Source organism: Urtica dioica, chromosome 8 (genome assembly GCF_054948205.1).
Source record: "Urtica dioica subsp. dioica isolate 48M chromosome 8, U.dioica_male_clone48M_v1_H2, whole genome shotgun sequence".
Classification (NCBI taxonomy): domain Eukaryota; kingdom Viridiplantae; phylum Streptophyta; class Magnoliopsida; order Rosales; family Urticaceae; genus Urtica; species Urtica dioica.
Window position 1 is genome coordinate 36543418 of NC_142763.1, and position 13805 is coordinate 36557222.

At 34.4% G+C, this 13805-nt stretch overlaps 1 protein-coding gene and 1 pseudogene across 4 annotated transcripts; both read left to right on the forward strand.

Annotated features, from left to right (window-relative positions):
- Positions 1–334: 334 nt before the first annotated feature.
- Positions 335–1452, forward strand: LOC149389585 (secreted RxLR effector protein 161 pseudogene; annotated as a pseudogene).
- Positions 1453–4829: 3377 nt separating this feature from the next.
- LOC149389586 (uncharacterized) lies at positions 4830–8442 on the forward strand. 4 transcript variants are annotated; one of them, XM_089623777.1, is made up of 14 exons: positions 4834–5122; positions 5204–5270; positions 5380–5486; positions 5814–5882; positions 5977–6031; positions 6110–6157; positions 6259–6416; positions 6534–6772; positions 6865–6955; positions 7075–7203; positions 7311–7464; positions 7801–7895; positions 8024–8251; positions 8308–8442. In XM_089623777.1, exons 1-13 carry the CDS (start codon positions 4877–4879, stop codon positions 8204–8206), a joined length of 1641 nt encoding a protein of 546 aa, XP_089479903.1. In that variant the 5' UTR covers positions 4834–4876; the 3' UTR covers positions 8207–8251; positions 8308–8442. The 4 variants fall into 4 exon arrangements, with proteins under 4 accessions (XP_089479905.1, XP_089479903.1, XP_089479902.1 ...); XM_089623778.1 differs by lacking the exon at positions 8308–8442 and having other exon boundaries at positions 4852–4949; positions 5025–5122; positions 8024–8300; XM_089623776.1 differs by lacking the exon at positions 8308–8442 and having other exon boundaries at positions 8024–8300.
- The last annotated feature ends 5363 nt before the right edge of the window (positions 8443–13805 follow it).

The window sequence follows — 13805 nt, forward strand, 5'->3', positions numbered from 1 at the left end:
AAAATACTAGGAGTGTTTTCTTTGAAGAAGAATCTTCAACTATCGGTATTCAAGATATTACACCTCTTGCCGTTCAAGATATAGTTGAAGATATCATTCCTAACGTTGTCCCTAACCAGGACAATATTGAGATTCTTCCTCAAGACCCACCTATAGAACAAACTCAACAACCTCAAGAAGTGCCATTAAGGAGATCCACTAGAGAGAAAAGAAGTGCGATGATTATATTGTTTTTCTTCAAGAACATGAGGATGGCATTGGTGTGACAGAAGATGATCCAATCAACTTCCATCAAGCCATGCGTTCTTCTAAATCTCAATAGTGGATCAATACCATGAAAGATGAGATGAAATCAATGGAAGACAATGACGTTTGGGATCTTATTAACTTACCTGAAGGTGCGAAGCCAATTGGTTGTAAATGGATATTTAAAACCAAGTTGGATTCAACGGGTAATGTTGAAAGGTATAAGACTCGTCTAGTCGCCAAAGGCTTTACTCAAAAGGAAGGCGTAGACTATAAAGAGACTTTCTCTCCGGTTTCACCGAAAGACTCTTTTAGGACTATTATGGCTAGTAGCTCATTTTGATTTAGAGTTACATAAGATGGATGTAAAGACTGCGTTTCTCAATGGAGACATTGAAGAGACAATTTATGACTCAGTCAAAAAACTTTGTGTCAGGAAATCCAAAGTCTATGGTTTGCAAGTTAAAAAAATCCATCTACGGACACAAACAGGCATCCCGACAATGGTATCTCAAGTTTCATCAGGTTATTACTTCATATGGATTCGAGGCAAATATTGTGGATGATTGTGTATACCAAAAGTTTAGTGAGAGTTAATACATCTTTCTGGTTTTATATGTCGACGACATTCTACTCGCTAGTAGTGACATTGGTTTGCTACATGAGACCAAGAAATTTCTGATGAAGAATTTTGAAATGAAAGATCTTGGTGAAGCTTCTTTTGTATTAGGAATCAAAATACTAAGAGATCGTTCGCAAGGTGTTCTTGGATTATCACAAAAGAGCTATATTGATTAAGTTCTTAGCAAATTCGGCATGAAAGATTGTAAGCCAGGAGATACGCCCATATCTAAAGGAGACAAGTTCGGTCTCAAACGATGTCCCAGTAATGATCTTGACAGAAATGAGATGCAAAAGATTCCATATGCCTTAATTGTTGGGAGTCGTATGTACGCTCAAGTTTGCACTCACCCCGACATTGCATTCATCGTGGGTGTCCTTCGTAGATATTTGAGTGATCCATGTTTGCAACATTGGAAGGCGGAAAAACGTGTAATGTGTTATCTAAGACAAACAAAATACTATATGCTCACTTATCGAAAATCAGAGAGTTTGGAGGTCGTAGGTTTCTTTGACTCCGATTTTGCTGGATGTCAAGATAGCAAGCACTCTACATCAGGCTATGTTTTCATGTTGGCAGGATGAGCTATTTCGTGAAAGTCTGCTAAACAGAGACTTGTAGATTCTTTGACCATGGCAGTGGAGTTCATAGCTTGTTTCGAGGCATCCAACCACGGAATTTGGCTATAGAATTTTGTCACTAGATTGCGAGTTGTAGATGGCATTGATAGACCATTGAAGATTTATTGTGACAATAATTCAGCAGTTCTTTACTCCAACAACAACAGTAACTCGACGAAGTCAAAGTTCATCGAAATCAAGTTTCTAGTTGTGAAGGAGAGAGTTCAGGATGGATAAATTTCTATAGAACACATAGGAACCGATTTTATGCTAGCAGACCCATTGGCTAAAGGTTTAACGCCTAAGGTGTTTCATGAGCACACTGCTCATATGGGCATTATTCTAGATAATACATTGGTTTAGTGGGAGTTTTGTTTTGTGTACTATGTGTTTTGTATTCATGTTTTGATTGATGATTTCTGCAAAATAAAGTTGATTTTTTCATCATTGTCCTGAATTCTAAAACTTGTGATATTATATTGCATAAAGAAATAACTTCACTAAAGACTACATTAGGATCAGTTGAAAATGAACATGCCTAAGGTCATATTGCACTTTATTTTCATGCTACTCATCCATATTTGATCTATGTCATTAAGTGTGTAGGTATAGTGATCATGGTAGTTTAGTCATAACATTCATATGATTAAAGATGCGTTGGTTCTATATTTATGCATGAGACGGACCAAATTGTTTAAGGAAAATAAAACCAAAAATAGCATCCAGAAACGCGCATTTAGAATTTGGTAACATAATTAACGTAAATATATATAGCTCAAGTGTGAAATTGTTAGGAAATTATTTCCTTTTAATGAGCTATTATATTTCTATAATTATGATAGCGCTATTAATTTGTGGTTTTATTTGAAAATGAATATTGATAAATATTTGTAATTGATATGGAATGAATGAGTACTAAATAATATTAATTAAGGGAGTTATGGGTTTCCTTATAAAATTATACAAAGGCTCACACGTGGTTACGGTCCCCAATGCAAATAAAAAAAAATTGTATGTTCTCTTCCCATAGATAGTTAGTCCTTCAGTTTTCTCGTCGGAGGAATAAAGTGATTTTGCAAAGGAAGACCACATACCACCTGGCTCGTGTTCGTCCGACAGCCGATCACCAAAGTTTTTTCCACATCAAGTGGTGACCAACCAAGATGAATCCAGGTATTCTTTTAATCCTTAATAATCTAATAAAATGTTGATTCTGGGAAATACTATTAGTATATAAGTTATCCATCACTAACAATTTGCAACTATGTGATTCAGCTGACATATAAACTTAAAAAGCTCAAAACATTAATCTCACTGTTCGAAATGTACATCTGATTGTCACAAACATGTTGTTCGAATTTCGTGACGACCCAATGGTTGACAAAGGCACAAACTAAATTTTGGCGTTATTGGTCGGGGCTGATGCAAAAGTAAATTTGTAATTCATCTCTTTACTCGACAAGCAAACTTAGAATACTCAGAACACCAATCAACCGTTCAGAATGGATGAATATGTGTCACAAACTTTCGTGACTATCCAACGGTGAATGAATGCGAAAATTTAGTTTTATGGCTATAATATCATTGAAGATTTAGGGATTGTGAAAAAGAGAGAGTCTTTATAATCGTGATAATGGAAAATTACAATAGTCTGGGTATATAACCCTAATACAATCAAATAAATGATAGACTAAAATAATCTTACATAAATAGCATAATGAAAAATATACTATGCTAATAAGTTTCACTCATTATTTACAAATTGTATAATAGATTAAGAAATAAAGTTGGATGGAAGGCAATCTAATTCTACTTGTCAAATATCACTCTATTATAGAGTGGCATCCTGAATTATATTAGTAAAATAACTTATAGGGTTAACTTATATTTTAGGGACTTGGACAATGGTTGTCCCATTTTTTTTAGCAATACACATATCACGGTCTAAGTTTATTTCGATGTTTTTTAGTGCAAAATTATATTTAAATGTGGAGCACGACTAAGAGCAAATATAAAAGGGAAAATAACACATTTATACCATGTATTTTAGTGAAATGTCGAGTTTAACCCTCGGTTTTCAAAAATGTCGAGTTCATACCCTCTGTTTAACTAAAATGAAGAAATTATACCATCTGTTTAACTAAAATGACGAAATTATATCATGAAATGAATAACAGCGTCACATTAAATCTCCCTTTCATTGATATTAACTCTTATATAAGAAAAAAAAATGAATCAAATCTAAATTAGTACCCTAACTTCCAAATTCTCAATTTTTAAATAAAAATAGCCTTAAATTGAAATTAAATAATAAAACTCATACCTCCTAAGAAATTACTTCATTACGTGTTCGGATTGTAACTCTAAATTCTGGATTCTCTGTTCGAATATGCGATTTTGATGACTATCAACTATCGATGTTTACCCATTTGCCTCTTTCTGTGTTCTTCACGATTAAGAGACTGTTGTTTATTTTTTAGTTTTTAAATAAATTACATATATGGCGCGAATGAATAAAGATAATTGGTGTTTATATATAAATATTATAGTCAACGTCAATGAAAAGTCAATAAAAAAATATTCGTGACATTGTTGTTTATTTCAGGGTATAATTTCATCATTTTAGTTAAACAGGTGGTATAATTTCGTTATTTTAGTTAAACAAAGGGTATGAACTCGACATTTTTGAAAACCGAAGGTTAAACTCGACATTTCACTAAAACACAGGGTATAAATATGTTATTTTCCCAATATAAAAAGGCATACAAATATATATATATATATATATATATATATATATATATATATTTTATCAAATCTCATTCTAAAGTGAGATGGAGATGTCCTTAAATCAGCAATTATATGAATAAAAGCAAAGAGTAAGTTATAAATTTTACCCTATCTTTTAGGTTTTGTTAACCATTTCACCAATGTTATTTGGGGATGCCGGCTTTTGTTGGTTGCAGGAAGAGCGAGATCCCCTCCTTGATTTGTTCGAAAAGTAACTGTGAAAGCCCTACATAAATAGATTTCATTATAATAAACTTATTTATAATAAGTATACAAAAGAATTGTGCGATTTAATAATCAACTCTCTTAATTGTTGATTTTTTTTATTATTATTGATTGTTACTACATAGGAGCTATTCACGTCGCTTAAAAAAAATGATGTAAAACGTTGTTCCATTGCGTTACAAGTCCCGCTTTAAATTGCCACGTGATAGATAGAGTTATATGCGTCAGCAATGATTTTTTTTTTTAATAGAAGATTTCTTGCGCATAAATCAGTGACAAGTTGCGCATTTCAAACCTTGCAAATTAACAACAAATTATCGGCAACCAACATTTCTCTCTCACGAGAGAGAGAGAGAGAGAGAGAGAGAGAGAAATGTCAGTAGTGGGGTTTTGGAGGCTGACAGTCACAGCAACGACGACACCGAAATGTCACGACAGCAATTCCGGTATGCTCAAGAGTTTCTTGCGCCCCAAGCAATTAAAGACTGCCTGTACAACTACGGTGTTTCGTTGCTCATCAGAATCATTGTCGGACTGTGAAGTGAATTCGAAGAAGAAGGTCGTCGTGGTCGGCTCCGGCTGGGCCGGCCTCGGAGCCGCCCAACATCTCTGCAACCAGGTCTTTCTCTCTCTCTCTCTCCCTCTCTCTCTCTCTCATGATAATCTTTATTGGTTTTCATTCCTTATTTATTTTAATCAGAGTTTTGATGTCACTGTTCTTCGCGAAGATGATAGTTGTATTGGTTTTGAAGAAGTCGGAGTTCGAGGTCCTTTTTCTATATTGCGAATTATTATTTTTCTGTTGTTTTGATTCGATTTTTTTTTTTTTTTTTTACTTCCAGTTGAATTGATTTTTTAATTACTATTTTTCTGAAGGATATTGGTATCCGTACAAGAACATATTTAGCCTTGTTGATGAGTTGGGAATCAAACCATTCACAAACTGGACCAAATCTGCTCAATATTCAGAAGAGGGATTAGAGGTGCAGTATTCAATTTCAAGTTTTTTTTTTTTTTTGTAAGATTTTTCAATTCTCTTAATCAAAAGGAAATACAAAACAGAATCGAAGTTTATGGATACAATTGTTTTATAAACACACACACACAATTAATAAATAAAAAACCAACACACAATAAGTTCACAAAATTGAATGCTCTTCTTTTATTACTCTAGCATCTTATGATCTCCCTTATATATACTTGTGAAGTTTAAGCTAAAAAATTATTTCTTGTGATCTTTTTCAGCCGATACAATTAATTTTACAGAACAAAATCACTTTTTTTCTTTTTTTTTTTTTTTGTTTACGCAGGTCGAATTCCCGATATTTCAAGACTTGCCTCAATTGCCAACTCCTTTAGGAACCTTGCTCTACACACAAGTGCGAATTGCGTTTGCCTAAATGATTTTATTTTGTTTATTTTCTATGCATTCTTTGTCTTGCTTCCGTATATAATTATCTTAGAGCTACACAGGTTTTTCAGCTCCCATTGCAAGACAGATTAACTCTACTCCCATTGATCGCCGCAGGTCCGAATCATAAATTATTACATGTCACAAACTAATTATTTATTTATTTTATTCGTTGATTGTCATTTTCTTCTGCAGCAATTGACTTCGACAACACGGATATAGCATGGAGAAAATACGACCCGAGTAAGGTTATTTTGTGATTGTGGTAGTAAAATCCTAATCGTAAAAAAATGGTTAGCATTGACATATATATTACATTTTTCATTTTTTTTTTTAATTTGTAGTGACCGCAAGGGAGATTTTTAAGCAATTTGGCTGCTCGGAAAAACTCTACAAGAAAGTGATCGGACCGTTGGTTCAAGTTGGCTTGTTTGCTCCGGCAGAGCAATGTAGCGCCGCAGCAACTTTGGGATTGCTATACTATCTCATCCTTGCTCACCAAGTAAAGAAAATATTAAAAATCATAGAATATAATCGTGACAAAGAAAAAGACCACTTTTTAACCAAAATTTTGAGAATTTAAAAATTATAAGCGATTTCTTTTTCTCGGTGGAAACAGAAAGATTTTGTTCAGTCGTGGTGTCGTGGGACAGTCAAAGAGAAGGTTTTCGATCCGTGGATCGATCACATGAGATCCAAGGGCTGCAAATTCATAGATAGTAGAAAAATCACCGATTTATCGATCAATGAAGAGACGGGTTTTGTTTCGGCACTAAGTTGTGGCAGAGATGTTTACGAAGCCGATGCGTTTATCTTGGCCACTGGAATCTCTAACCTCCAAGATCTTATTAAAAGCAGGTGTATTTTTATTTATTCTGTAATTTATTGATTTATTTATTAGTAAGTATACATTTCTTTAATTTTTGATTAAGCTATTGTCAATATAATAGTGCAGTGCTATGTGAAAGAGAAGAGTTTCTCAAGGCTCTCAATTTGGAAACCATTGATGTAGTGACTGTCAAAGTTTGGCTTGATAGAAAGGTCAATCCTAATATATTTGTCTAATCATTATAACAAAATATCATCATTAAGCCAAATCTATTTCCATTTCATTATTTTTCACCGAGAGTTATCGATTTTTTTCCTTCCATATATCGTAGGTTAATATTCCATACGCAAGCAATGCTTGCTCCGGATTCGAAGATTTTTTCGGATGGACTTTCTTCGACTTGAACTCGTTTCACGACGAGTATAAAGGAAACCCGGTAACTGTGTTACATGCTGATTTTGTGAGTACCCAGAAAAACCTTCTAAACTAGTTACTTATTGATTATTATGTTTATTTCTCCTTTTTCTCTTTGCTTGTTTGTTGCAACTTGCTATGTTCATTGTGCAGTACAACGCCAGTGAATTATTGCCTCAGAAGGATGAGTTTATAGTGAAAAAAGCAATGTCTTATCTGTCAAGGTGTATTAAGGATTTGGAAAATGTTGAAGTCACACAAAAAGAGATTCAAAAGTTTCCAAAATCTTTGACTCATTTCTTTCCAGGTAATTACTTATTTTTAAGACCATTTTTAGAAGTTTCTAGATCAACAAGGAGATGACTAACAGGGAAAATTAAATTTTGGCAAAAAATAAATAAATATTTCACTTCATTGAATTGTCAAATTTTAATGCAGACGGAAACACACATCATTTTTCAATTTTTTTTTATTATATATAAACTGGCATTTAGAACAAGCATTATTATATATCCAAAGACATTCCAAAAAAAAAAACAAAAAAAAAAAAACCAAAGACATTTTTTAAGTGATTAAACACATTTAGCTTCATTTCATACCTAAAGACGTTATAATATTTTGTTCAATAAATATTATTATCAAGGGTCATACAAGTACATGATGCGAGGCTCGACGTCTTTCCCAAATTTATTCGTGGCCGGAGATTGGATAACAAATCGACACGGTTCGTGGGCACAGGTGAGAAAAATAGAGTATTTAAAAGATTGTATTTTTTTTCTCTTTTTAAATTTTGCAATATGAAATTCTATAGTAAACAAGCACAATTCTAAAGTACTATATATTGTTTGGTCTTTGGACATATATAGGAAAAATGTTATGTGACTGGGCTTGAAGCTGCCAATAGGGTGGTTGATTTTGCTGAACAAGGAAGCTTCGCGAAGATAATAGCCGTTGAGGAAGATGAACCTCACATTGAAGCCCTTAGAAGCCTCAACAGAAGGTTCAATGAATTTAGAGCTCAACTTCCATTCTCCGATTATTATCTTTAGACATTTTTATTTTTTATCTTTACATGTACAATTTGGAGGAAAATACTTTTTTTTTTTTTTTTGTAAATTGTAATCCCATAAAAAAGAAGAAGAAGAAGATGCATATGCACAAAAAGTGACTCCATCAAACATTTTTAATGAGAGAAAAAAAGGACCACCCTCTTTTTAACTAACTTATGTCACGTTCCCTTTACTTTATGCTCGAAATTAATATTTTTGTTTTTTTATGTTATACGTGGAAGGTTCATAATTCAATTACTGTATATTAATGTATTAATGTTCTTCAAATTATATATTTTAAATTTTACTTTTATTCTGTCATTTGTGGAGTTTTTTTTTTCATGGATTGGAAGGTAAAAAAAAAAATTATATAACAAAAGCGGAAAAGTTTAATCATCTTTAGGTTATTTTAAATGTCCTATCAACATTCAAATTTATTTTTTTTCAAAATTTGCTCGATACATTCTATTGGAAGAAGAGTATAATAGTCATACATCTTCCAACCACAAAAAATAAGACCTCAAGATAAAAGTGATTCAAGACTAAAATCGGATAAAAGCACGCCGTGTGTGAACTTCTGACAATCGGAAGATAGATCACACTAAATTTGGAGCAACTCATAAGCTTTTTCGAAAAACTCTTGGATGTTAGCAGATGAACCAAAACGCTTGAGTACCGCTGACCGTGGACAAATGCATTTGAGTGCCTGCACTACCAAAATACTCGAACTAAAAATCTGAAAGATGACTAAATCATCTTCGGGGCACATGAATCGCGAAAGACTTGTTGACATAAAATCGAAGTTTGAACAACCATAATGCAAAAAAAATGAGGGAAATTCTTGTATCTAGGAGTAATTTTGATATTTTTTTCCCTTATTCTATATAAAAAAAAAAAAAAAAAAAAAAAACTTTCTAATCTACGACTTACTTTTTTAACTTGACTTAAAAAATACCAAATTACGCTTAACCTAATTTTGTTCTTTTGATAACCTCTCTCTCACACACACATATTCTAACCCTAAATTAAAGATCATAAAAAATAAAGTTTTGTTGGACATGTCTCCGGCTGAGAAGAAGTTGTCGCGGAGAGAGAGACAGCGGAGGGAGGAGAGGGTGGTGAGGTGGAGAAGATGGCCGACAATGAAAGAGACGTAGAAGTTAAGGGACTCCCATCCAGGAGCAAGGGGAGGCGGAGGCATTTCAACTGTCGCGGCGAGCAGGGCGTTCCAACCGACTATGGCGCAAAGCCAATATGCCTCTTCACAACCCTTTCTTTTATGCTGCCGGCGCTAGGACCAAAACCGGAACTAGGATGAGCCCTTGCAGAAGCGGCAACGGGATATTCATATTTTCCCTGTAGAAGTTGGGCTTGCATATTCCCATTCCTTCCCCGGAGCAAAGGTATTAACAGTGCTCGCATGAGTTCGTGACCACGCACTGCCTGGAGAGAATCTCCGATAGTGGAATCGAAATAAAAATCTTGGCCCCCAGCACACGACAGAGAAGTTCAGAGTGACCAGTCCGTATAATAAATTATTTGTCGGTTAAGAGGCGAGTGAGTGACGTCCAACCGCCGAAAGTTATAGAGTTCTGTTATTTTCAAATTATTTTCTTTTAGTATTCTTTCAATTTATTTGTTTCAAATTATTTTATTTTCTTTTCATGTTTTTATTTTAGTTTCATAATTATATTTTTTTTGTTTGCATACATCATTAACGACTATAAACAATATTTAGCAGATTTACTGTTTTGTTTTTGTGCATAATATGCATATCATGTGATAGTTATAAATAGTCGTTCATATGTATTATGAACATAACTAATGTGTGTGAGAGCGAAAAAGAGAGACGCCGGTGGGATACTATTATGCCGTTGTTTTTCTTGTGAGGAAAACGACGCCGCAATTGCTAAAACGCGTTTCAATTGTAAAATGACATCACCAGACAAAATGATAACTCAGTCAAGCGGGCCAAGAATCTTCTCGACCAAAATCGAGGGTGGCCTATAAGCATCCTTACAAGCCTATTTATGATGGGATAGCCCATCCGTCACACACCATGCACCATGCGTTAAATTACATCAAGGTGAAAAGGTAAAGATGTTTCTATACTTTTTACTCCAATATTCTAATTTTCTGATTGATATTTTATGGCCACGTTATCATCAAATCTTCTATCTGTCGTGAAAATGTCGTCGCAAATTACATGTTTTCGTGATAACGTCGTCTCGAAATAAATTTATTTTGTTATAATCGTCACGAATTAAAAACGAATTAACATTCTTCTAACCTTATTTCATGTATGATTTTGGGCATACGTGTGCAATGCAATTTAGACAAGGAAAACATCCTCAGGTTACGTGCACATTCGTAGGCGAGGTTTTTTCAAACACAAGTATATCGATCCCGCATGTTCACCATGTAGACCAATAGACATTATGTTCTACATGCAACACGATTTTGGAGTGGAAATAGGTTACAAAAAAGCATGGAGGTCAAGGCAGAGTGCACTAGCATCTTTTTTTGGTACCGAGGACGAGTCATTCGCATTTTTGCCTAAATTTATATACATGGTTTCGATTATGAATCTCATCATTCGACCTTGTCATAACTCCTCGTTCCCATCATTTCAAACCCCTCTTCATGTCTCTAACTGCTTGAAAAAGAGGATGGAAGTACTGTCGGCCCTAGTTATCATTGAATGGACTTTTTTGAAGAATTATTATAAACGCACATTATTTTCAGCATGTGGTATGGACGCGAACGAACAAGTTTACTCACTTGTATTCGGTATTGGCGATTGAAAATCTAATTAAGCGTGATTTTACTTCTTGACAAAGTTAAAGGAAGCAATTGGGAGAGGAAACATCAGGTTGTTGCGTCTGACAGAAACCAGAGAATCATTAATAGTGTTAAGAAGGTATTCCCAACCTCAGAACATGGTTATTGCATGTTTCATCTTCTCAAGAACGTGAAGATTAAGTTTAAAGGTCTCGCAAAAGAAATGAAATTGATATTCTACGCTGCGGCGCCAAAGGCTTACGCTTTTGAAGACTTTGAAACATAATGAGTGTGTTTTATATGTACAAATCCCTCATTTTCGAACATGAATCGAAGCGAATCCTTAGGTTTTTTAAATATCTTTATGTGTTTCTCTTTGTTATTAGAGGTTTATCATGATCTAAAATCTTCTTCTAATGATTTGAGATTCCGAAGTGATGATTTTGGATAAATTCTTTTCATCATTGGATAGAGCTATCTCTTAGCTTTCCAAGCATATTTATTAGCGAAAATCGGACATTGGAGCAAGAAGATACGGCCGAGACAAAAACAGTGTGCGCATCCGGAAGCATCTGCGCGCAACGCGGAAAAAGTGTACGCCGTGGGGATCTCCAGATACCAACGCGCGTCGCGAGCTCTTGATACGCGCACCGCACTTTCTTCGGGTTTTGACGGGTTTTCTTTTCTTTTTTGATGTTTTTGGGCCATTTGAACCCTTCCAAAGGTCTACTATGCTCCGAAAATCACTCCTTGACCTATATATTCGACTTTAAGTTCTCAAAAACACATCTTTTTTTTTTTTTAAGTTTCTCTTTTATTGTTTTGTTGTTTTAGAGAGCACTCGTCAAACATATATGGGTATGATGCCATACGCCATGCTTCACGCACCATGCACCACGCGCCAAGATCCATATGCCACGCACCAAGCTCCATGCGCCATGCTTTCGAGATCAAAATCCTATAAGTACCTTATACAAACCATAAGGGATGTGAGATTCAAAGGTCAGAAATCTCTCAACTCTCATAATTCTCTGAACTCTCATTTTTTTCTCTCAAACTCTAAAATAACTCTCAAACTCTCGAGAGAACTCTCAAAGTAGAAAAAAATAAAGAAAATATAAAAATACTCTCTTTCATTCATCAGTTCCTCGCTCTGCAATGTAGAGTCGAGATGAGACCCCCTCACCTCACTTAGCTCCCTCGGACTAATGTTGAGCGCCGGGGGAAATCCCTCCGCTGCTTCTTAGCTAACTTTCTTGTCTATCTTAGGTTACAAAAACCGAAAAACTGATTTTTCAGTGAAGAAAAGATCAAGACCGTAAAACTAACTTTCCTGTGAAAGAACCGAAAAACGACTTTCCAGTGAAGATAAGATCAAGACTGGCGACCACTGTCCTTATTCTTATTGTCTATCCTGAGGCTTTTTTTAGAGGTCGTGGAATATCGGGTCCGCCATTTCATAGGCACAGCCCATTCGAGCCCCGCGGAGAATGGGTATTACAACATCACCAACCCATTATTTTTGTTGACTTTCCTAACTCTTTAGAGGTCGTGGCATATCGGGTCCGTCCTTTTATAGTCACGGCCCTCTTGAGCCTGACAAAGGAACGGAAAAAAATGATATCTCTAGTGCACGTGGCATCCCGAGTCCACCCCTTGCATCGTCACGTGCGTTCTTGAGTGTTGATCCAGAAAACGACACTAACAGATACAATTTGAAATAATAGCAAATCCCTATTAATTAGAAAAAAAATATAAAGTAACTAATAAAAAAATCAATTAGAATATTTATCTTTTTAAATAAAATGTGTAAAGAAATTAAGGGTTATAATAAAAATTGAAAAATCAGATTTTTTTTTTTTTTTTTGAAATGTTGGCTAAAGTGCACTTGACTAATTTTAGGTGATCTGGATAATTTTAAATCTATTTTTAATATTTAAATAATTTCATCATAACACTAATGGCAGGTGAATATTAAACTACTTTAAAGTTAAACCATATTCCTAATATTTTTTTTTTTCAGTGACTAATTCGACCATTGAAATTGTAATACATTCGTCTCCAATTACATTGGGGCAATAATTGATGTGTCACAAAAATTTTGCCCGATCCATCCCCATCCCATATCCGCCAATCAATAACCGAAGGAAAGTAGATATGCCACATCCGTTACCATTTGACAGAAAGTGAGCTCGTTTTTTCAGGCAATCGCCTTCTCACTTTACAAATATCTTTTCATAACTGGCCCTACAAAATGTGTGGTTCTCCTCTCGTTTCGATTTTATTTTTATTTCTATTTTTTTTATATGCTGGGACTCTCGTTTCGATTTGAGCGTATCTGCTTTACACAATCACTCTTTTGTCGTTTACCATATTACTTCATTATTTAATTATTATTATTATAGTCATCATAATTCTGTTATGTATTCCAATTTTTACCACACCTCTAAAAGTACACTTTATGTCGTCTATACTCTATTATACATTATTACATACTCCCTTGCGCATACATGATGTGAATGTTCGCTACATAAATTTGTGCTACATTAAAAATAATACTTTTCAACATTTGGTAATTTGCTTGCAGCTCTAAACACTTTTCTCGGTTGTACTTTTTCTTTTTTGTGATTTTGATTGGGTGTTTATATTTTTATTTGAGGTTGTTTATCACTTGCATATTTACCTAGCCCCATCCACCCCCCATTATATATGGATCAATACTTAACGTTTATACTTAAAAAAAATATTTATAATAATCGAAAGGAATACTCATTATAAACGCTTATAAAAATCACATTTTGAACATAAGATTAAATTG

Coding starts and splice junctions, on each gene's coding strand:
- LOC149389586 (XM_089623777.1), top strand. CDS start 4,877: ATGTCAGTAGTGGGGTTTTGGAGGCTGACAGTCACAGCAACGACGACA. Junction 5,271..5,379: donor TGAAGAAGTCGGAGTTCGAG/GTCCTTTTTCTA, acceptor ATTTTTCTGAAG/GATATTGGTATCCGTACAAG. Junction 6,956..7,074: donor AAGTTTGGCTTGATAGAAAG/GTCAATCCTAAT, acceptor CATATATCGTAG/GTTAATATTCCATACGCAAG.